Source organism: Meleagris gallopavo, chromosome 4 (genome assembly GCF_905368555.1).
Source record: "Meleagris gallopavo chromosome 4, MGAL_WU_HG_1.1, whole genome shotgun sequence".
Classification (NCBI taxonomy): Eukaryota; Metazoa; Chordata; class Aves; order Galliformes; family Phasianidae; genus Meleagris; species Meleagris gallopavo.
This window is the reverse complement of record NC_139407.1, coordinates 39,894,110-39,918,703: the sequence shown is the minus strand read 5'-3', so window position 1 is coordinate 39,918,703 and position 24,594 is coordinate 39,894,110. Positions and strand designations below refer to the sequence as shown.

General features: G+C 49.5%; 1 protein-coding gene across 1 annotated transcript; it reads left to right on the top strand.

The window, feature by feature from the left end:
• Positions 1-18,207: 18,207 nt before the first annotated feature.
• Positions 18,208-24,021, top strand: C4H4orf54 (chromosome 4 C4orf54 homolog). Its single transcript, XM_085222949.1, has 2 exons — positions 18,208-22,234; positions 23,883-24,021. The coding sequence occupies exon 1, from the start codon at positions 18,353-18,355 to the stop codon at positions 22,226-22,228; it is 3,876 nt and encodes a 1,291-aa protein (XP_085079075.1). The 5' UTR covers positions 18,208-18,352; the 3' UTR covers positions 22,229-22,234; positions 23,883-24,021.
• The last annotated feature ends 573 nt before the right edge of the window (positions 24,022-24,594 follow it).

Here is a 24,594-nt window from a genome sequence, read left to right as displayed (position 1 = left end):
CTTGAAAAAACATGAGTGAAGTCATAGGTAGAACTCAATAAATTCACAAGCAAACAGTGTCAGGTTGAGTGCTGTGGGCTTTAAGGGGATTGTTTGTAAAGCTGGCTTGGGTCTTCTTTTGAAAACAGTCTTCAGCTTTGTTCTCTTGGTTTAAGAAAATAAGTGGGTGAAAAACATTTTCTTTTTCATTACTTTAGATTAAATTAAATATATCTTATTCTGAAATTATTGGGTAGAAAAAAAAGTGGTTGAAGAATGTAAAACCTTGAATGGAGAGATGAAAAGCAGGTAGTGAAAAAGAGAACTCAGAGGCAAGCCGTGGTCCTGGCAGGTACTGGGAAATACAGGAACGCTATATTTAAATAGCTTTCGGTGTCTGTGGGTCATGGAATAAACAGCTGCTGCTGTTTATAAAACAAAATGTGAATTCGTAAACACATTGATCTGTGGGTTACTAATGCAACTTAATTATAAAGGATATCAGACGGGTTTGCTTCTGGTTTTGAGTAGGTATTCCTACTACCATTTCTGGAATGGTAGTAGGAAATATATGTGTTTGTTGTCTTCTTTAAAAAGATTGAGCTGTTCAGTTTTGATTCCAGGTGCCTTTGGAGCACCACCAAGGTGTAGTAAGTGATTGCATATCACCACGTGCAATCTGTGATAGAGGAACTGGGGCTTCTGCTGCAAATTTGTAGTTCACAGTGTTGTATTATTTAACAGGAAGTCCCCGTGTAAGAGTGTGTGTGTAAGTGTATGCAAGAGGAGGAAACCAGTGATGGGAAAGGGTCGTGAGATGCTGCTCAAGGTACAGACGGGCAGAAAGACTCCTGCTGGGTGCTGCCCCAGTGCTGGAAGGCAGCAGGCTGCTGGGTGTTTGGAAGATGGCTGATGTTTTTAGGAGTTTAGATGGCAGAAATGGCCTAGAAAAACAGGGTCTGCACAAAGCTTTGTTGTATATATGCTTGCAAGTCAGGAAAAGAGTAGTGTTAACTAATTCAGTACGAGAACAGTACATAGAATGTGATTTTCTGTGTTGTGCTGCACAAGAACCGATCTAGGAGGAGCAGTCACTTTTAGCAGAGGGAAGCAACCACCTTGTTTCCCTCAGCAGTGAAGTGCCAGTGTCTTGTCTCGTTTGCTTCATGAGCACTAAAGCCAGTAGCAAGGGGTGGAGGATTTCCGAAAGGCTCAGCACCACTGCTGAGCCCAGCAGCCTCACCCTCTCACTTTCCTGCAAGAAAAAAGTAAGGGCTCTGAGAAATCATTTCCTTCCATGAGGTCTGTGCATCCATCCACTCAGATACCACTGCTCAATTCCGCAAGGCCAGTGAGATATTTAAGGGCAGGGTATCGCCTTTCGTTGGAGCTAGGTCCAGCGAGGCACAGGAGGACATCTCACTGAGGTCCCAGCCCCTGGGACCTGTCTGCCCTGTGGGAGTATTTCTGTTTCCACGAGCTTATGGCAGAAGGGCAGCATTAAGCGCTGGCATATAAATGTATGTGTTAGAATTCTGTAAGAAAATTCAAGTCACAAAGAACTTCTGGGGATCATCTAGTCCAACCTCCACCTATAGTACTATTACTCACCTTATCTATGCAGCTCTCATACTATTTACAAAACAGTTTGAATCAATGCACTAATTGCATTGTAATTGTCTTGTTTTATAACCATCGCAAGTAAATGTAATGATAAAAACTGCAAGGAGCGAGAAGACAAAGTGACATTAGAGTTCTTAGCCTTCAACAACATTTGAGTTAAACCAAAACGTTGTATCCTAGATGTTATCCCTGATATGTGTATGTTTGCATCGTAATTATTGGCTAAGCATTCCAAACATATTGTATATTCAAAATTATTAAATATTGTGTATTCTGTAGACAGAAAATATACTGCTTTATTGAGGAAAATAGTGTTGTTTGTGTTTGGATTTCCAGACATTCTTTTCAAAACAGTGAAGCGGAAAAAAAATGTGTATATATTTTTTTGTTGTGTAGAACAAAATTTGTTGCTAACATAGGAAACCTTCTGGGGTTTGTTTTGTTTTTGTTTGTTTTCTGTCTCAAATCTGATCACTCTTACTGAGGCCCTGACCTCTGAAGGAGGATTTTGCCTTTGGCATGCAATGTACAGAATATCTGGGATGGTCGATGTCACACTTTAATTTTACCATGAGTTTAGTGAGGAGCAGGAGGGGGCTTGGCATAACACAGTGCTGAAAGCAGATTGAAAGTAAAAGTGTCGTAAAAAATACCTTCAGCAACAGCCAAATGGCAGACTCTGATCTTTGCACCCCTCTAGTGGCTAACCCACTGCAGAGGTTTAGGGGAGCCTTCATCCTCCTGTTCTGTGGGACTAAGCACCCATCCACCTCCATCCCTGATACTACCCTACATTAAATGCTGAGATAACACTGAGACAGTACATGAATCCCTCTCCCTTCTGCACAGTACTATTCCCCCTACAGCAGAAATGTTCTCAATAAATCAATTTTAAAAAGCAGTCTATCGGGGAGCATAAAACATCCTCCAGGGAGCCCAAAGGATCAGACAAGAATGAGCTAGGAACTACAGAGCCGTGGCCTTAACCCCCATTTCTGTGGTAGAGTTCTAGGGGCAGGGTTGCTGCACGAGCCATGTTCCTCTGCTGAACAGCTGCATGGGAAGGTGATGTCTAAACTCAGGAAGATTTTCAAAGGCAAATCTCTTTCCTATAAGTCCACTTACATCTTCAATAGAGGCAGCATTTCCTCCATGTTCCCTATTCCCTGCACTACAGCTTTATTCCAGCAAGCATTTTGATCTCTGAGAAAGCAAGAAGTTTGACACTCAAATTAAAAGAAAATTTGGGTACCTAGTAGTGCAAGATAGCCTGCCATGTGGCAAGCAGAAAATCTAGCCCCTGATCTGGGTAGGTATCCATCTCAAAATCTCTACAGTAACTTCAGGATGGTTCCAGCAGGTAGCTCTGACTGACATGTCACATAACTGCTGTGTCTTTTTCCTCAAGGGACATCTGGATATCCAAAAATAACCGTGGCACGACTTGTGTTTTTAGTAAATTACTCTGTTTGGGAGAAAACAATTGCCCTGTGGGCTCTGACCCGCAGCACCTGCTGCCTCGCAGTTTATTTGCAGTGTGAATTCTCAGCAGGCCCTGTGAGGACACCAGTCCATGTTAGGAACTGGAGGCCTGGCACAAGCAAAGGCATGGCCTTGTATGTACTCCACCTGCAAGCCCATCTTCTGCCACAGCATCAGTACACTTGTTTTCTTCCACACCCACCATTCTTCCTGCAGGAAGCGAGCACAACCCACTCATCCAAGTGAGCACTGCTAACCTTGGAGCAATAGGTGCAGGCCTCTGCCCGACTATATGCCAAGGCCTGGTGCTTCAGCTCTTCATTTCACTGCGTGGAAGCGAAGCATTGTGCAGTCTTTGCCACCCTGTGGTCTGTGAAGGAAATGAGTGAGGCGTGATCCCATCCATGGTTTAAAAGAGCAGTGAAAGGTCATTTCTGTATGAAGGCATGTACGCTTTTCTCATTAAAAACACAACAATAATTGGGTGGTTGTCTTTTTTTAGCAAAGAACCTGTATATCTTGTGTGTTTACTCAAAATACCAGCAGTTTTGCAGCCATAATCTTGTCTTCAACTCTTATTGCCTGGATTGCACTGTCTTTGAAAATTATTTACGACATAGAGCTAGAAATGTAATTCTAAATGCCTCTACCTCAGAGCTGCAGAAATATAGCATGAACAGTGCTGCAGAGCACTAAATGTTATTATAGCAGCAATTAGCTAAGCTGGCTTGCTGAGCAGCACCAGACATATTAAGAAATACATTGGTACTGTGAGTTCCTTAGGAAAGGGAGGAGAAAGCCAGTCCCAATGTGATGTGGTTCCCCAGACTGTGGGGAAGAAAGGCTGTGTAGGCCTGACTGCACCTGATTGCATTACCAGGATATTGATATTCTATACATTCTATTCTACAACTGAAGAGCATATAAGCAAGGGAGAAGGATGTCAAGATTCTAAAGCCAACATCAAATAAGCTGACTGTGGATTCAGGAGTGATACAACCACTCTGTCAAAGCTCTGAGCTGGAGGACGCTGCCCAGTGGGATGGATGTTACCACAGCTGGTGCAGCCCTTCTGTCACACTCTGCTGCTGTGCAGTGAGTGCTGGATCTATACAGCCCTGGGGTGCCATAGCCCTCAATGCCTTGCATGGTGTGGGAGTGTTCTGAGTGTCCTTGCCTGTCTCCACTTATGCTGCTGCTCGCAAGCCCAGCACCAGAGCCTCTCAAATGGCTCCCATCCTGACACGGGACAGCTGAAGCTTCTCTCTGTTCCCCTCTGCCACCTACAGCAGCAAAGCATGGTTGGCACGAGTTCTACTCTCCTTGAAATTCCCAAATGTCTCCTGCCCTGGGTGAATGTGACCCATCCAGACATTGATCAGACATCTGCCACCCCCGACTCTTCTTTGTGTGGCATTTAAACGTGACTGACTTCAGCCCCAAGGGCTTCAAATCTGCTCTTCCTGACCCGGATTAGTGCTGCTAAAATACAAGCACAACAGATGTCTCCTCAGCTCCCTAGGTGTCAATCTGCTCTGTAGGTGCCTTTCAGCACATGTCCCATGTTGCCATTTAGCAAGGGAATCTGCAAGGTTGCTGCAGATGCTGGCTCCATCTCAGAGATCTACTAAAATTATGCAGTTCATTTGAAGTGTGATTGCAGACCTGCAAATGGTTGCCTGTAAAAGGCAAGCATTAAACTGGCAGCAAGTTACAGCTGGGAGAGCAGAAGGTGCTGCAGGAATCCACAGCAACCTGCTCATTTTCTCTGAATGGTTTAAACAACATTGTTTTTAAGTTGGTTGTTGGTTTTTTTCTTTTCTTACAGGCTTAACTGAAAATTATAAAGGGAGCTACCTGGTGAGGTAGACTAAAGGGCAAATTGAAAATGAAATGCCCTCTGAACTGCCCGTTTTACCAGGTTTACTCCACGCACTTTGCTTTCCTCACCCCCTCTGTTTCAACCCCTCAAAGCTTTTGCTGGAGCTCTTCTGGGCTCTGACGTTAGCTCCGCTAAGACTCTGTCCTGAACAGAGCCTTTGGCAGGGCCTGTTGCATGGGCAGTGACTATCACAGAACACTTATTCTTCTCAAAATGGCAAAGATGGGTGATATTGGAAATATGCTAACTTACCAATTGCTCATCTGATAGGTATTTTGTAAGTTTGTTGTACTGCCATCTATGTTAGGAAGCTGTGGTACACATGGGGAAAAAGAAAATTGCATGTCTTGTTTTGCAAAATGCCCAATTTGTGTTTCAGGCTTTACTAACCCCAGAGAAGCTTGGATCTAGGGTTTTAATTCAGTCTGGCAGTACAGTTCTTCTCAATTTCGGCTCCTGTTTGGGTATTTCAATTTAAACTTTGAAATTCCGAAAACAGATGTCTTGTTCTGGGCTGTCATCCCTTCCAACTTTGTCTGTTCTGTGATTATCTGACATACGGTGAGTTTTTATCAGGATGCTGGTAAGTTAGCTGCTTCTGGCTCACAGTTCTGTGAACATCTAACAAAGGCCAGAGTATTCTCACTGGTGGTTACTAGTGCCCTTTCTTGGATGTAAGGGATGATTAGTGAAAGCACAGCCTCCGTTCTGCTCCAAATATTGAAGTGAGAGGTGAGAAGGTATTTTTCTGGGTATTTCCTCCATTAGAGAGCTCACTTTTCATCTGAAAAGGTCACGTGAACTTCACTCTTCCCAAATTTTATTACTCAGTTTTTGACGTCCTTCCTGATGGCTCTGCCACACTGCTAGCTTGAGCTCTTTGTCCTTCATTAGCAGTGACCACAGTGTTCATTCTTACTCTTTGTTCCCAGTTGCTACAAAAAATCCTTGACCCTCTAGATGCTTACTGGCTGCTCAGCCCCTGCAGTGCTTGTGGTTTTGTATGATCATGCTGCGTATATCCATCCCATGGATTAGAGCACTCTGAAGCAGCTTGGTGCTCATGCAGCAGAGCCAGGAAATTAGAGAAGTTTCTTTAGCAGCAGCAGGTACTGAAAAGGGCTAGGTAAGGTACAGTCACCTTCAAAGATAAAACTGATAATTATACTTCTGTACTGACTTACATTAAACTTCCTTTGGGAGTATTTGGCAGTCAAACTCCCATCAAAACTCACCTTGTTTTAAAAGGGCTGTGTGTTTGTTCTTTGCGTTTAACGCACATTTTGTCAAAACCCCACAGCTTTACTGTAACTTTTCAATGACAGAGGTAGAAACAATAATGGGTTTTGTTTTGTCACCATTATTGAAAAAAAAATCTGTGATTTAACGGTAGAATTTGAGGGTGACCAGTGGGGACTCCAAACCACTGCATCTGCCTACACAGAAATCTGATGAATCTTGAAGTTTAAATGTTTGGTATTGGTAATATGATTAATTTTTAATCCAGCACCAAGAATTTTTACATATACCTTGTCTGAAGTCTTACTATGAATTACTTTTCTCGCTTTGTCCAATGCTCTGACCTCTCTCCTTTACATTTTTGCAAGTAACCAGTGAAGTGCAGGGCTGTTCTGCAAACATCCACTCACCTGTGTGCAGTGCCTTTATAAACAGTGCAGCTGCTGCATCCTCTGCTTAGTGCTCATGTTAGCACAACGTGACGAAAAATAAATTGCCTGTGGAAGATACCAGGTCCTTAAGACAACAATTTTCAGATATCTCTCTTCACCTTCCTATATTTTATTGAAATACATTTCAATAAACATACATACAAGGAGTGACGAGGATTACCATTATGATATTCCCTGCACTTAAGATTAGACTGAGGAGATATGTTAAAACGCTGCTTGATCAATACAAAATAGTGAGCATTTGGTTGTATTTTCATGCTGGTCAGCTACTCTTCTTGTCAAAGCAGATTTGCCTTGTTCTGGTGTCTGGGTCACTTGGTAAAGGTGTAGCAGCCAGATAAGAGTTGGAGACCTAGGCTTATTTCTTTAGATTTGCAAATCAAAGATCAGGCTAACCTTCTCTCTGTGTTTTATAGAAAAAAAAATAGTTTAAATGTTATTTTCTATTCATTTTTACCGTATTCCGTTCTGCATTGCTGGTCAGCCAACACCGCCATAAAAGTATGGCCAGAACACCCAGTATTAAGGCAGGTCAGATAATCTATATTGTGGTGGGACAGCTGATGGGTCAGGAAATGACAACCATACTGTGTAACATTTATCTGCAGGGCAGCACTTTGCACAGGAAGAGCAGCAAGGCTATATAACTGCAGAAAACTTCAGGAGGTGCTATCAGGAATATGAATAGTTCTGCTGACGTTTCTTATGGCCCCTGTGTTGTTTTTCCTTCCAACATAAAATAGCAGTATTAAACCTAAATCATATAGCACAAGAGAAAAAGCTATTTCTTCCATTTTAATCATTTCCTTTTTGGGATGTTCTTAAAAATATTCTAAGTTTATTTTTGAAGTGTTCTTACTAAGCACTTCTTCACTACTTCTTGTATTTAAATTCATCTGAAAACAAAACCCACAGAATGTGGTAAGACCTGCTTGCTTCCAGACCACTGTGCTCTCATCTCTCTTGCTGCAGCTCACCATGACAGTATTGAATTTTGAGTTGCCCGAGCATTTGGAAGCAAAACTCACTTGTTAAACAGAAGAATGTAGTGACCTTCCTACACACCCTTACACTGAGGCCTCTCTGTGAAAGCACGGTGTGACTTGTCTTCAGAGGGTATCAGTGCACGCTGGGGCAAGAGAGCTTTGTACGTGTATCCATGTCTCGTCTGCTTGGCTTTTGTGCCAACTTCAAAGCCATCTGCTCGGGAGTAGAAAAGCCTGCCTAACAGACTAAGGCAGCTGCCACCACAGTTTTTGCATGCTGATCTCGCAGCTTCTTCCCCTGTAACCTTGGATGACCATCTCTTCTAGGTAAAGAGGGAGAACATTAATCTCTGGCTTAGAAGCTAATAAACCATGGGTTTCCCCTAAACATACACTACTAGTAATATAATTCCTGGTAAGGGATGGGTGAAATCGTGTGAATAAGAACCTGGCAACGTACACTGTAGGTTGATGTTGATCTTTCAACCCAGCACTGTGCTGTGCTATGGGCTGGACTCCCTCCGTTACTGCACAGCTTCTCTCAGGTTGCCATCCTGTCCCGGCAGCTGCTTTTTCCTCTCTCTGATCACAAAGAGCAACTGTGCAGCACAAACGGGATACATACCAATACAGCTTTATCAGGCACTGCCTGGTTTTGGCTTCAGTAATGAAGTGCCTGCCCATCCCAGTGTATCCCTGTACGATGTACAGAGACTTCAACTGGCAGTAGCAATTTGTCTAAAAAATCAATGCATGCTTCCTTTTATTGGCCAGTGATAGAAACTGATTACTCTGTGTTTTATACTTGCTTTATATTCACATTGTATGACTTACTGCAAAGGAAAGTCAGCAGAATTAGACCTCTGCTATACTGGAATAAGACCTGCATGGACTGCTCTTTTTCCTGCATGGAGATGAACATGCAGTACCTGCATGCATTTGAGTCAGAGCTCATGAGTTCATTCAAGCTAAATGTATCACTGAGGCATTGTCCCATGTGTCAGTTATTGAGCTTATATATGACCGTGCTTTTTTCAATACTGACCGATTCAAACATTTTCATTTTCATTCACCACGGCTGCCTAAAGCATGGAATGTTTTTCATTGGTTTTCTCTTTAGCAATGTGGAGTTGGTGAGACAGCTGATCCTGTTTCAAATTTAGTAATCCATACTTAACACTGAAACCCAGTTATGGGTTTCAGTACGTCATGTATCTCTGTGAGACCCTAGAAAGGCTCAGTCTCTCTGGAAATGTTGCTTTTCCTTGGAAATGGGAAGCAAGCTGGTTATTTTATGGCCACCTGAAGAAGCTGCATGCACCAAGGTGGCTTGTCTGATGTAAGAACTCAACTGTTCCAGGCTTCCCTACCTTGATCTCTCTCATCCTGCCAGTAACATCTCTGTGTCTTCAGCCCCAACTAAATTTCCTTTCCTCTGGTGTAAATACAGCTCAAATGTGCCAAGATCTGCTTGCCAACAAAGTCAAAATGTTTCATCAGATCACTTTACCTGGTATGACATGGAGCTCCAGTACTGTAATGTTTCACATTGAGGAAACTACTTTTGATGTCTTCTAACTGACCTGGCATGATGTTTTTCTGTTTCTGCCTCCTCAACTGGAAGCCCTGGCGCAGCAGACAGACACATGGAGCATCGCTGCAGGGCAAGAATAGGGTGCTCAGGTACATGCAGTCTGAGCAGGGCTGTGCTAGAGTTCTGGTAAGAATCCATTTTTCATCTCATGAAAATTATACAACATGATTATAGAATCATAGAATGGCTTGGGTTGGAAAGGATCTTAAGGACCATCCAGTTCTAACTCCAATGCCCTGGGCAGGCTTGCCACCCACTAGATCAGGGCCTGGCCTTGAACACCTCCAGGAATGATTCTCCACTTCATCTTGTTGTGGCATGAATACCACTTGCATGAACAGCTATGACTTAGGAACTTCTGCCTGACCAAAACATGAAAGATTAGAGGTGAGGGCACACCCATCCTCATTGAAGAATGCCATCTCTGTCTGCATCCTCACCAGAGTCCTTGACCACCACTGTGCCAGCAGAGCATGGCCCCCATAGGGTATTTCTGGCTTTCATGGATGAATGTGTCAGCATTCTTTCACAGCAGTCTTCAGAGCAGCCAGTATTTGCCCCAAAATCACTCTGGGCACAGAGAGCTTTGTATGAACTGAGGAAGACGAGGCTGGTTCATGCTGCAAAGGGGAGAATTCCCAGGGTGACACGGGCGATGTGGCCAGCTCTGTTTGACCCAGTGACCTGGATCACAGAGATTTCAGAGAGCTCATCGCTTCCCAGGGAGTGCTCGACACCTCGCAGCATCAGGCCTGCCTGCTGGGAGCCCTCCGAGTGCTGAGATACCACTTGAGTTATCCTCATGCTGCGACAGAGGAAAAGAGTAGACGTAGACAATTTCTGACTGGATAGAAGAGAAAGGAGGATTTTCATCTGTAAGATGTTCCTGATTTTCCTAAACCACTGCTGATTAAAGGAATTGTGGAAAAGACAGAATTATACAAGCAAAAATCCAGCATAGCTATAGGCAGAACACTAATAGATCTTACATGCTTTGAGGCTGAAGCTTGAAATTGCAGTTTAAAGAAAATTGCATTATTTTTCAGCATGAGAAGAAGTGCCAGGTTGATGAAGGATGCATCCTGGGGCTCACAGCCTTCTGAGACTGAATTCACTCACTGCAAAAGAATTAGGGCAAAGTAAAGAAAACCAAACCAAACCAAACCAAAACAAGAAACCAACTCAGACTTCATATTAATACTGCTTCTTGAGGACAGCATTAAGGTGAGAGAGATCTCTCTACCCTGCAAATGAAAAAGCACTTACGCTCTGGTTAGACACCCAAGTACCTATCCTTAGTGTGCCCTGGTAAGGTGGTACAGGCTACGGTTGTATATGTTTATGTTAAAAGCACACACTAGACTATAAACTCTTTTGGTCAGGTTTTCTCCTGTGCCACACTAGAGAAATGTGGTTTCTCTAAGACAAATTGCGTTAAAGTTTGTGTAACAGCTCTACCATTTCTATATTGGTCACTCCAAAAATAATGCCTCCTATTTATATCCATGGAAACAGATACAAAGAGCATAATAACACTGTTTGATAGCATTCTCAGCCACAAAGCACTGTTTTTCATCATAGTCACCAGCACTAGCCAGTTCACATGGATGAGCTGATCGAGGTGCTCTTCATTTCGTGGTGTGACAGCTGTGTATGGCCATCTGGAATGAGGCTTGTCCTTCACATTGCTGTTGCCAAATTGCTGAAACACACCACTTGCTGCCTCACTTTGCTCACATCCACTCTTTGGTCTCCATAAAGGTTGAGCAAGCATTGATGAATGTCAATATATGCAATTTCTCCTGCATGAAGGAATTCAATGACACACCTTTGCTTCAAATGTGCTTCCAGGTCAGACGCCATTTTGTCAAACTGCCCCTCTCCTGCCATCTGTCACACAGTAATAAAATGTAAAGTGATGTTGCTGGGAAGGTTCAGCCTCTACTGCCATAACACCATGCCTCTGATGTCGTAGGCCAACATAATGAAATAAAGAGGTATTACTTTTAGAGCAGCCTTCATATTTCTGAGACTAGCTGTTAAGAGCCTATACTGTATATTACATATATTTTGCAAAGTATAGGCATTAAAAAGGTATAAGCTTTCAATTATATATGTTGCAGAAAAACATGTAAAAGTCCTTGAGTGTAAGATCACAGCATTATGCCATACTTACCTAAACAGCCTGTTCTCACCTCAGTTGTTCAACCGCATGGAGAAATACTTACAGAAGTAAGGATCTCTTATCTCAGTGAGATTTGACAGGACCAAAGGCAAAATTCAAAATAATAATTAAAAAAAAGTAGTCCAATTTAAATAAATCCCTTGTTCTAATATTACTCAGCTTCAGCCAAGCTATCATTTTCCAGCCTCATAAAACTGTCATGTCATTAGCATTTTGGGATCATCTCCTTATAAGCCTGACCTTTACAATGGATTTTACACCTGGGTTTAAGAATCTCATTCTTGCTTTCCTCTACAGCCTGCTGCCTGAGGTGGGGTAGAAGTCAGCAGCCTCCATGATTCGTAACTACTAATTATGCAGCGTCTCATATATAATTGTTTAATCTGTAAGCAAAGTGAGCTGGCAGAGAAGCACAGACCTACAGAGACGTAGGTATGCGTGTGACCTTAATTCTGGACAGGCAGATTGCACACAGTTCATAATGGTGTTTATTGAACTCTCCTATATATAGAAACTCCAGCCTGGAAGAGGCTTCGCTCTGGGAGCTGTTTGATCCTCCCTTTCATCACCATGTGGTGGCAGGCACTTGAGCTGGCTTTTACTGTAAGCCCAGGGAGAAACACCCCCGGGCCTGGTGCACAGCCCATGGATCCATGTCCAAACATAGGCCCCCTGGCAGGAGGTAGGCACGATCAACACAGATTGCTTTTCGCCTGCCCCTCCGAACACGCTGCTTGAACTCTGTGAGCAGATTAAGCCCAGTCCAGTGCTGGCTGTTCTCCACAGCATGGCAATTTCGTGTTGCAGTCTCAGGATACAGAATCCGCAGTGTTTGGCTTAGGTGCACATTTGGCTGTAGGAGCAGTTGAATGGAAAAATATTGTTGTCCTCTGGGAGGTAGATGATTGCATATAGGGCTGATATTACTCAATTATCCAATGTCACCTGGCTGTTTATGTTTCTAATTCTAAAGTAAGGGGAAAACAGCAATTCTGTTGTATGTAGCAAGGTGGGGTAGACTTTTTCTTCCAGGTAACTACTGACAGGAAGAGAAATAATGGCCTTAAGTTGCACCAGGAGAGGTTCAGATTGGATATTAGGAAAAAATTAATCTCAGAAAGAGTGGCAGTGCTGGAACAGACTGTCTAGGGAAGTGGTGAAATCACCATTCCTGGAGGTTTTCAAGAAGAGGGTAGACACGGCACTGAGGGACATGGTTCAGTGCGCACAGTGGTGATGTTTGAACTAGATAATTTTAGTGGTCTTTTCCAACCTTAATAATTCTACATTTTTGTCTAATGGCCACTACCCAGCTAAAATAGACACTTATAAAAACATACACTTTATCCTGTTATGCTCATGTAGCGTCAAGATCATATAGAATCCTTGGTTTACCACCTCCAAACCTAGGAAGGAGACTGGTTTTGGTCCTGAACCTCTTACCTCTATAAATAATCAGTTTCATGTAATTTTAATGAATGGTCATAAATCAGCTCTGTTGCAACCCCCAGCTTGGCTGATAACACTCAAGGAAAGGTCATGGTTTCAGGTTTTGTGGCAATCGCTCCCACAGTTCCAATAATCAGATACATCTGCTGGTCTCAAGTTACCCGATAATACTGTACAAAGAATAGGGTCACTGCTGAAAGTTCATCTCAAGAAGCGCGGGATGGGCAAACTGAACCGGCAGAGCAGGCTAGTGGGTGGGATCCTGTGGGAGAGAGACCTCAGCAGACCTGGCAGAAGGAGCAGTAGAGCTTAGGTTAGTCAGTGTGACTTCAGTTCCTGTCAAAATACTGGCATAAACGTGCAATTTGTAGCCCTTACAAGATATCAGTTTGTTCTTGAGGGGTCTGTATGATTTCCTTTCAAAACAGGGCAAGAGGGTGTTGCAGAGAGTACTGAAATAGCATTTGTCTTTGGTACAGCATTGTGCCCTTCTTTCAGCTCTGGGGAGCAGTGTACCAATGAAGTTGTGAGGTGAGAAATGACTGCTTGGCTCACGCTTGAAGAGTAGTTGCAAATACTACATCATTTTTATTAATAGGGAACTTAGGGGGGCAGAATAGTCACATTTGTTCAAAATTTTCATTTAAAATTCAGATGATGAAGGGAAAACATGCTTGCAGCAGGGCATGAGCTGAAGGACCTGGTCGTGTCCATGATACTCAGGGATGTGTGAGCAGGTCACAAAGCCATCCCTCCTTTCTTCTCAGCATGGGTGAGTTTCTGCCTTGCACTTGCGGCCAACCCATTGTGCCATGCTTACAGGTTTGCTGAAGAAAGTCCTAAAAGCAATGAAAGGAGGGAGATCTAATAGGTATGTCCTATGGGTAAAATATCAGTGAATTAGGGCTGTTGGACCTAAAGAAAAGTTGGGAAGAGAAGATACACAGCTCACCTTTAAATATGCAAGAGGCTGCAGCGTGAAGAGTGGAAATTGTCTCCTTCTTCCACCCATAGCAGAAAGGATAGGTTTATAGTACAGTTCAGGACAGTACTGGGGGCAGGGGAAGCCGAGCTCCTGAGGAGATGGCCTGGGGAAGCTGTGAAGCCTCTGCAGCAGACATTTGTCAGGACGGGCTGGACGGATGCCTGTTGGGATGTTCATGAGGGCAATCAGCTGTTTATAAATACTCTTACTCAGTGCCTTCCTGCAGTTTGTGTGTGCTATTGCTGTCCAGGTGCAATGGCCAGCAGAACATTCTCCTGCTTCCACAACGCTGCAGACACAGTTTAACATGCCATATGCAAAATTCAGCACATATTTAACTTAGTTCATCTGGGTAGCGGACACCCCATATAAATACACAAACTCAGATTTAGCCTGTATTTGCAGCACGGCTGCAAAATACCTAAGAAATCCAAGCTTGTTCTGGGATTACTTTTGCACTTGTTTGGTTTGGCATGAGATTTTAGGGCCTGGAAGAGAAGGGTGGATCTGTTTTAAAAATATATGCATCTTCTGCAGACCTTGTAAGGTATCCAGCAGGAGCTGCCTATAGCTAGGGGTTTTTTCTGAGGGAGTGTTAGTTGTCTAACAAGTGCTTTAGCCCCCAACTCTCGCAGGGCTCAGTTACACAGGAACATTAGAAAGCACACAGACACAATCCTTTCTCATCCTGGAAGGAAATGCAGCCTCCTGCTCATGAGGCCTTCAGCCCTGCAGGCTTAGGGGCTTGAAACCCACCCAGCCCTGGGGTTTCCAGCCCCACCAGAGAGTCTGGCTTGCACCAAAAGGCAGGGGGTTGCCAGCAGGGAACCCACGTGTGGTTCAAATGCGCAGGTCGAGAGTCCCTGAATCTCTCCAACAGACACAGGATGGAAAGGAAAAGACCACTTGGCTTGTATCGACAGTGTGTAAGAGAAGAGGCTGACCCTCACATGCTGATTTTCACTTAGGGCTCAGTGCTGTATCAGCCAGGACTCTGCTAAACCCAAAGAGGCATTGTTTTAGTGAAAGCTCCAAAACTCTTGCTTTTTTTTTCCACAGTTTTCATACCAAAGTGCATTTGTGGGGATTGTATTTTCTTTTCTTGTATCTGGTTGCACTCAGAGATTTATAACGTGCGCCGGGCTTTGCTGCTATTGCTAAACCACAAGTGCTGTTCCTTCTTACAGTGGCCCTCACTCCTCCCTCTCCAGTCACTATTTCTGAGAGCAGATCAGGATGCTATTTTTGATTTTTTTTTCTCTTTAAGACATATCTAATCTCCAGCCAGAAGAATTTGTTTCACTTTTAAAGAGCAGAAAGGCGATGCCTACCATAGGGCTCATTTTGACAGCACACAATGCTACAAAAAAAAAATTGCCAAGAAAGAAATCAAATCCAGCAGTCTTCAAGTTACTATTCAAAGGAGACTGGTCTGCCAGAATGAAAGCTTCCTCCTGTGCTTGTATCATTCTTCATCAAACCTATAGCAAAATGAAGGCTTTTGCTGTGTGCACAGCAGGCAGTGGGACCCTTCTGCAATTTCCTTATTTTCTGCAAAATCCATCATTTCTTTCCATGCAAGACATTTAACCTCTTCTGTGGGCCATCTTCACTACTGGAACAACTTCTTTTCTGTGCAAATAATATTGTAATTGTTCTTCGACTCTGATCTGATTTTATGAACTTCTAATTTTTATTTCTACTTCAGTGTCTAAAAACTTTGACAACACCCCAAGAACTAAAACGTGTAGCACAGCATTAACATCTCTTAATGAACAAATTACCATTTTCTCTTCCCATTGCCAGGGGTTGCTCTGCAAAGCCGTTCCTCTCTGCTTACTCCACCACCCCTCATGCATGCTGCTGCCCTTGTGCCAGCTCAGACAGCAATCCCCCTGGGCCTCCCGCACCTCAGCTCTGCCTCAGTCTCCCTCCCTTCACTTGGAACCTCTTTATTCTGCTCTGGTGCCTCTTCTGAAATCCCTTCTCCATCCCCACTCTGCTTCCCTGAGTGATGTGCTGTAGGGTGTGCAAACTCAGTGTGTCTGGAATGTTTCCATCAGTTTTACTGTGGTGGAACAGTGTGCCTTAGCTTTTGTAACAAAGAAAGTTGCAGACTTTTTTATTGGTAGGCATGTGATACTCAGATTTTATTTGACTGTCAGGACAGATTCACAACAGTTTTTGATTTGGAAATCATAGACATTGGCACCTTTAATGAGTCAGAGATAGTTAAAGGTGAAAACAAAAGAGTATTATACAGAGTATAATAAAGTGATTTATTTATTACTGATTTCCAACATTATGAAGTAAAATTAATTAGATTATTAATTGGAGATTAATATGAGATATTTTGCCAGCAGTATTAAAAATGAGATGCTTTGCCAGATTAGAGAGAGAAACTGCTATTTGCAAGAATACAGGATGGAGACTCAGCCTTCCCATTTGGCAGGCAGCAAACAGGTCTCACACATCACTTGCTATAGGTTTTGTCTGGCAACGGCAGTAGATGCAGACAATTTTAAGAAATCCACAGCTTTCCAAAGGTGCTGAAGAAGTTTGATCCTCAGACACAAGAAAGAAATTCAGCCTGTGCTGGCTCTCCTAAACTCTTTGGCTTGGTTTTTCAAAGGATACTTTATTTGTTTGTGCCGATAACTTGACAGCAACAAAAACTATGGAAAAAAATCAGCAGATGGTCTTTTTCAACATTTTCCACATCTTGGTCACTGTTGAAAATAAACAATTCCTTATTTTTGGTCTCCTGAGTCAGTGAACGGCATTGTTGCCTTCCTGAGTCTGAGCTGTGAGTTATCAGTGTCTGTGTGCCCTGGCACAGTGGCACACATTGACCACTCGGCCATTCACGCATACTAAACTTCACTTCTTTATCCACTAGGGAAGAAAAATCTCGCTGAACGATCACAGGCTGTGTCTGATGACCTGAAGTGGGACAAGGAGAAGTTTGTGTGAGGACCGGCTTACACACTGTACAGGCTGTGCTCCTCGTGGAATACACAGGGATTTGGAGGCACCTCTGAAATGGGCTCTCCAGAAGCCTCCACAAGGGTAGCTTAGGGGGAAGGCTGGGAAGGAGGAATTCAGGCTGACCTCTCAGGGAATTTTGCACCTTGCTCTAGGCCAGGCGCACAGCAAAGTAGCTCTGGGGGGCTGGCAACATGTCAGGGCAGAAATTTCTGACCCACAAAAAAAAAAAAAAAAGAGGAGGAAATCCCTCTCAATTTTTCCCATTTTCCAATACATGTAGGACACTTAGGCCAGATGTTACCAGTTTGCTTTTTTCAAGGGGAGGTGGGGTTGAAGTGTCTGTGTTTAGGCTGGTACACCTTGGTGCCAGGGGGAGGATGCTGGTGCAAATGCCCAAGGCATGCGCATGTTCCTGTGGGGAACAGGTGTGGATTTTTGTCTGTGATGGAGCTGTAAGCATTGTAAGTGTTGTAAGCATACATATATGAGTGCTCTGCTATGGTCTTAGCCTCAGTTGTGAAAATCATCTGTTGGTTTTGTGCAATTGAGTGAATCCAGTTCAAAATACTGCCACAGGAAAACAGAAAAACCATGTCTTGCCACAGCTGGAAACCAGACCGTAGAAATGCTCATTTTGGTGGGGATGCTGGCTGGGGATCTCAGCCTGGGTCTGTGAACAACGGTTACCACTTAAAAATGGAATTGTGCAGGTTTCAAAAACAAAGAAGTGATTTATGGGAATGCTGCAAGCATCGGGATGTGAGTGCCAGTGGAGCAGCCCCAGTGCAGGGCCAGGAGCACCAGGAAACCCGTTCTTTGGTGTGGAAATGCTGGGGGAGAGGGCTGGGCCTTGCCTCTCCACCGCATTCCCCCTGGTGCACCCGGGCACAACTGCGAGAGCTCGACCAGTGGTGTTGTGTGGGGGATTCTGACGCCCTCCCCCAGATGATACGCAACGTCAGCCCAACGCCAGCTAATTCGCCGAGTGTGCAGGGGCTTGTATGGCTCCGAATGTATGAATTTCGGCTGCTAGCTGCATCCTGTACCCCAGGACCGCTCCTAGGCGTTGCTCGCCCGCTCTCCTTAGTCTCCTAGCGGTCTGACAGCTCGCTATTCCCATCCACGGCGATTTGGGGGAGGGGAGCCGTGCCACTGCTGCGACCGCTCGGCGAATCGCTCGGGTTCGGCTCAGAAAAGCCCACGAAACGCCCTTCTGTGCCGGCCGGGACTCGCGGGGCTCTCCGGCACTGGACAGCACCGCCGGTGCCGGTGCCGGTACCGGGTGTTTCAAACAGCCATCTGCCCCGCGGCACGCGTGACGCCGGCTCTATCTATAGGCGGAGGCTCTGCCAGCCGCGCCCCGCGCCCGCTCCTGAGTCCCCCGAAGCCCCCGCTGCCGCCCGGGGGCAGCCGGGTCCGGCCCCTCGGGCCACACCCGCAGAGGGGAGGGGGCCGGGTGGGCGGCCCGCCCGCTCCCTCGGGCCACTGCCGCGCCCGCCGGCCCCAGCATGGACGCTGCCGGCCCGCCGGCCGCCGGTCCCGGGGGACGGGGCCCCGGGAAGAAAGAGGAGGCGGCGTACGCGGAGGTGTGCGGCTCGGCCGGAACAGAGAGCGAGGCCCGGGCGAGCGCGGCGGCGGGCGGCGGGGCGGCGGCGGCAGCGGAGGGCCCGGCCCCGGCAGGGAATCGCCCCGAAGCCGCCGCCCCGCGATGCGGCGCGGAGACGGGGTCGCCGTCCTCCTCCTCCTGCCCCTCGGCGGGCAGCGCGGCGGGCGGCGGGGGGGCGGAGGAACCGGCGGCGGCCGGGGGCCAAACCTCCTCCTCTTCTTTGGGCTGCGAGAGCGACGAGGAGGCCGGAGCGGGGCGCGGGGCCGGCGGCCCCCCCCGGAGAGCCCCCGGGGGCGCGCCCGGCTCGGCGGGGCCGCACTACATCAGCACGCAGGAGATCCAGCTGAGCGAAGTGGACCACGATATGGACTTCGACGCGGGGCTGGCCGCCCGCTGGGACTTCGAGGACGACAACGTGATCTACTCCTTCGTGGACTACGCCTCTTTCGGCAGCGACGAGACCCCCGGCGACACGCCGACGGAGGACAACAGCTGCTACCTCAGCACGACGCCCAGCGAGCGCACGGCGCGGGCGGACAGCGCGGGCAGCGGCAGCGAGGCGGCGGGCGGCAGCTCGGGCAGCGACGCGCCTCGGCGGCCCGGCGGCGCGGGAGCGAGCCCCGCGGGACACATCCTCCTATCAATCAAAGCGGCCTCGCGGGCTATAAATGAGTGTAGCGCCGCGCGGGAAGAGCGCGACGCAATCTACGCCGCCGAGCATGAAGGCGACATGAGCCTCCGCGTCGCCGCGGCCCCGGAGCGCGCGGCGGGCTTCGGGCAGGACGCCGGCCGCCAGCACGCCAAAAAGTTCATCGCCGTCCCCGCGCGCCTGCAGACGCGCTGCGGGGCCAGGGAGGCGGGCGGCTGCTCCAGCGGCGCCTCCAGCGCCGTCAGCGAACTGGACGACGCCGACAAGGAGGTGCGCAACCTGACGGCCCGCGCCTTCCGCAGCCTGGCGTATCCCTACTTCGACACTCTCAGCCTCGGCTCCCGCGCCTCCTCCGCCTCCCTCTCCGACCATGCGCTGGGCGTCAACCGCTGGTCCACCTACCTGGACCTCAAGTGCGGCGCGCTGGGGACGCGGGGCGCGGCGGGCGGCGGGCAGCTGTGCGTGCGCTCCGGCAAGGCGCCCAGCAGAGCGCTGCAGTTCGTGGTCAGCAAGCTGGACGGCGAGATCGCGCACGTCGAAGCGCCGCCGCCGCCCAGGGGAACATTCGGCATGCGGGAGCCCGGCCGGGCCGCCCGCCCCGGGGAGGAGGAGGCCAGCAAGAAGTCCAGGTTCGCCTCCAGCCTGCTGAAGAACGTCATCTCCAAGAAGATGCAGCTGGAGCACGAGTTCAAGATGGAGCGGGGCGAGCTCACCGACACGTCCTCGGCGGGGCCCGGCGTCGCGCCTCCCGCCGGCCGCGACCCGGAGCCCGGCGCTGGGACCGGAGGCGGCGGGCGGCCGCGGGAGGGCGGCGTGCAGCGGCAGAGCTCCCGGCTCTCGGAGGGAGGCTCGGAGCACGGCGCGCCGCCGCCAGAGGAGCCGGGGGAGCGCGGCGGCGGGCGTTCGCCGGCCTCCAAAGCGTCGACGCCGCGCGAAGGGAGCCAGGAGAGAGCTGCGGCGGAGGAGGCGGCCGAGGCCCGGCGGGGAGGCTCAGAGGCGGCCAGGGCCACCTTCCTGCGCAGCCAGCACAGCGCCTTCAGGTCGTGGAAGGAGCGGGAGACGGAGAGCAAGGAGGAGCGGGCGCCAGGCTGCAAGGCGAAGCCCTTCCCGCGGCCCGAGCCGGGCGAGCCGGCCGCCGGCAAGGCCACCAAGCTGTCGCGCCTGTTCGTGCCCGGCATCCAGCACGCTGCTAAGGAGAAGGAGCCCTCCGGGCAGCGCCCCGTCGCCGCTTCGCCTCCCGCCGCAAGGCCACGGCTCCCCGAGATCAAGATCAGCCTGGGGCCGCCCGCCGAGCCACCGTTCAGCATCGCGCAGCTGCTGACGCCGCAGCTGGCAGCCCGGCCGCCCGACACCGGCCACAGAGCTCCGCGGTCCGACGGCTCCGACAGAGTGCCACAGTTCCTGGTGCGCGACGTGCGGGAGGGCAAGGGCAAGGCGCAGGCTCCCCTGCATCAGGTGCGGGACGTGCGTAAGCTCATCAAAGGCTCCCACGGCGGCGACTCGGCGGATAACTGCAGCGACAGAGGCAGCGTGGGATCCGAGCAGGGCGGCGCCGAGCACCGGCAGCCCGGCCCGGCCGAAGCAGGGAGCAAAGCGGCGGCGGCGGGCAGGGCGCTGGGCTGCCCGCCGGAGGGCACCGTGCTCGTGCACCGCACCTCGGGCCGCCTGCCCGTGGCCACCATCGCGCCCAACAAGAGTGACCCGCGACAACCCGCCGTGCTTAAGATCGTCGCCAAGTCGGCCGCGCCCTGGCGGCACCAGGCAGCCCCGGCGCCCGCCGAGAAGGGTCGCGGCGCGGAGGAGGACGCGAGGGAGGAGGGCAAAGCGGCGCCGGTGCAGAACGCGCTGGAGAAGCTGACGGCGGCGGTGCGCAGCATGGAGGAACTGTACAGCTTCAGCAAGCGCGAGTGGAAGCGCAAGAGCGACCCGCTGCCCATCACCGGCAGCCACGTCCTGTCCCTCATCGCCAGCCAGGAGCGCGACGCCGCGCCTCGCCCGCCCATCGCCGCCGAGCCAACTCCCAAGGCGGAGGAACCGGCGAACAAGGGCCCAGGCCCGGCGGGAGGAGAGCGACTGCCGCGCCGGGCCGCCAACCCCGCCGCCGCGGCCGACAAGGTGTCCGCCAAGGCGGCCGCCTTCGAGAGCTTGGCCCGGCAGCGCCAGCGCGGCCCCGCGCCGCCCCGCGCCCTCCTCACGCTCCGCGGCCCCGCCGCCGCCGCCGCGCCGCCCGCCAAGCCCCCGGTGGACGGCGGCGTGCGTGGCCCCGCGGCGGCGGCGACGGCGGCGTTGGCTCCGCGAGCCCCGCGGCTCCCGGCGGGCGGCGGCGAGGGCCGGGCGGAGCCGCAGCGCGGCGCGGACTGCGACGGCTACCTGGCCCTGCCGCTCGCCGCCGCGCGACCCGGGCCCGCCCCGGCGGCGGCGGCGACGGCGGGCGGCGGCCGCCCCGCCCCGGTGCCCTTCGGCACCGCCCCTCCCGCGGGCGGCCCCGGGCTGCCGTCCGCCGCCGACGCCTCCGCCGCCCCGCCGTCCCCCGACGCCGCGGCCGCTCTTTTCCCGCCGGCCCTGCCGCCCTTCGCCGCCGCGCCGCCGGCGCCGTTCTTCTGCTTCTCGCCATCCGTGGCCGCGGCCGAACCGCTGCCGCAGCGGCGGGTGCTGTTGGACGTGAGCAGCGGGCAGTACTACCTGCTGGACGCGCCGCCGCAGCAGCCCGCCAAGCGCCGCCTCTTCGACCCCGAGAGCGGGCAATACGTGGAGGTGCCGGTGCCGCCGCCCGCCGTCGCTCCGCTGTCGCTGCCCCTGTCGCCCCTCGCCCTCAATGCCGGCGCCTTCGGGGCCGCCTACATGCTGTACCCCGGGCTGCTGCCCGCCGCCGCCGTGCTGCCCGCCGGCGCCCTGCCGCGCCCGCTCTCCCACCCGGGCAGCGAAGGCAGCGGCGCGGCCGATCCGGGCAGCCCGGCGGAGCCCGAGGGCCCCTACTACGTGCCCGGAGGGCAGGGGCCGGCGGCGCGCCGCGGGGCGGCCGAGGCCAAACCGCTTGTCAGCATCACGGCGCCCAGCGGCGGCTCGCGGCTCGTGGCACCGCCCTCCTTCGACGGCACGACCATGCGGCTGGTGGTGGAGCATCGCTGAGCGCCGGTGAGTGCCGAGGGGCAGCGGCTGGGGGGTGCGCTACCCGTTAGCGCGTCAGGTGACAGACTGGGAAAAGGGTTCACCTCTTCCATTTGGGTCGGAGGGCAAATCCAAGATCGGGCATCCGTTGGGTTCTGCAGTACTTCTCCCCGTTGTCGTGTTGGATCTTCCTATAAACTCAGTGGTTCTATTTGTCCTCATAACTTCACTGTCCCCACTCGGCTCTTTCTCTCATTATCTGCCGGTGCTCAAAAAGCGCCTGGACGATACTCAGATGCAGCATCTGACTTTTAGGTGGTTTGTGTGGAGGCAGGAGTTGGACTTGATGAACCTTGTGGGTCCCTTCCAACTCTAGATGTTCTATGATTCTGTGATTATCATGGTTTCCTTTCTTACCCTTTTGTCTTCATCTTTCTGATCGCATCTGTGGCTTTGTTTGGGGTAGGTTTTCCCCTAACAAGAAACTGCGATGCGAGAGCAGAAGCAGAAGTGGCAGTTCTGTGTTTCACACAGGTCCAGGTAGGACCTGTTGGTCATCTTTCGCACAGATTGCTCTCTCATGAGGTCGGGCCGTTTGTCAGGTTGTGGCTTTGTGAAGCAGTCAGATTCCATCGCTTAGACCTGGCTTCGGCTGGTAGGGATGACACACTGAGCTGGCTGGGTCCCATTTTTTCTATCTGAATTGAAGCTTGAGCCATACTTATTCTCCATTCTTCAGTATCTTCCCATAAAGGATATATTTTCTTTCTTTTTCACAGACTGTATCACCACATAAGGGACTCACCTGGCTTGGCCTCTGTCCCCTTTTGGCAGCTCAGTTCTTACCTTGATTTTCCTGCTGCTGTTTTTTCATATGGCTGCTGAAGCAAAGCCTATTTCCAAACTCTTCTTTCAATCCAGAGTTGACTCAGAGATTTTATGTAGCCCTCAGCGTCACACCACCAGCAGTGCTTCTGCTTTCTTTCCTGAGCCAGCTTTTAAGCTTTAACTTTGCAAATGCTTGCACATGTGGTTACAGGCTCTTTCACTTACATGCATCGTGCTGGGTGCTGTACCTCACTTTCAAGGCCTGTAAGTAAACTCTGGCACCTGCACTTCCCAGATGTGTATAGTTACTGATGCTACTAAAATCAGAAAACTTGTCTGGCTATCCCAGACTGAGCACTGAACACATAGATGTTCCAGGCCAACGTAAGCCTTTGCTTAAAAAATCCCTGATAGATGGTTTTGTACTCTTCTGATGTACCTACACAGGGCTCCCCAGAAGGAAATTAAAGCAATGTGTGCTTCACACCCCACACATTGGGATTGGTTCTGCTGAAAATACAAGGGTGCTTGACTGTAGGTTCACAGAATCACAGAATGGTTTGGGTTTGAAGGGACCTTAAAGCCTACCCTGTTCCAAACCCTTGCTGCAGCCACCCACCTGATCAGGCTGCCCCAGGGCCCCACCCAACCTGGCCTTGAACACTGTTTAAAATCTTGGGATGCTGCTGTTTCATCCTTGGCAGAAGTTTGGGGGACTTCATAGGAAAAATACTGTAGCAGTGAAGGACATGCTGCATGCTTTTCTGGAATAGAAACGATTGCTTAAATGTTTGTGGCAGTTCTCTAAGAATCTACTTTTTATTAATGATTGTTCTTTTCCTTACAGGGCCAAGGAAGAAGGATCACTCTCCTTTAATTGAAATAAGCCTGGTAACTCCAAACATTCATCCTAAAAACTGCTTCTACAGTTTTCTAATTTTTTTGCTTCATACAAAACAAGTGTGTAAGTTTCTGGTTTCCTCAATGACAGTAAATCACTGCTTTATTTTCTGCACAATTGTTTTTGTATGGAAGCTGCTCTGCAGACTTTGTATGTGGCTGAAAGTGGCGCTGCTGCTGCTGCAGCTGTTTGTAAAACGGAGTGTGCAAATGGAGCTGTGTTTGGATTTGGATCAAAGCACAGTTTTCTCCAGGTGCTGGCAGTGGCTTGGGATTAGCCAATGTAACTACATGGCTCTTGAATAAGAAATAAGACACTCATCTCTCTGCCACTGCTGCACATCACAATCATCCCCATAGGTTTTGGTGCCAATTTAAGGTCAAATCTCTATTTTGTACTCTATAGTCATGCACTTTGAATTGCAAACAGAGAGAACTGTAGTGTTCAAGTCCTTTGTAGTGTTTATTTTTTGGCATGGTTCAAAAGAGATTGTGTAAATATCGGAAGATATGTTTGATTGCTTTCATTTTTTGTTTGCTTCTTTGTACTGTATTGAACATCACAAGTTGCCTTAATTATCGCAGTGTTGAAATACTGGAAAGAAGATGGATGTAATATTTGTAGATCTCAATTCTAAAGGAGAAGACAGCATTTATTT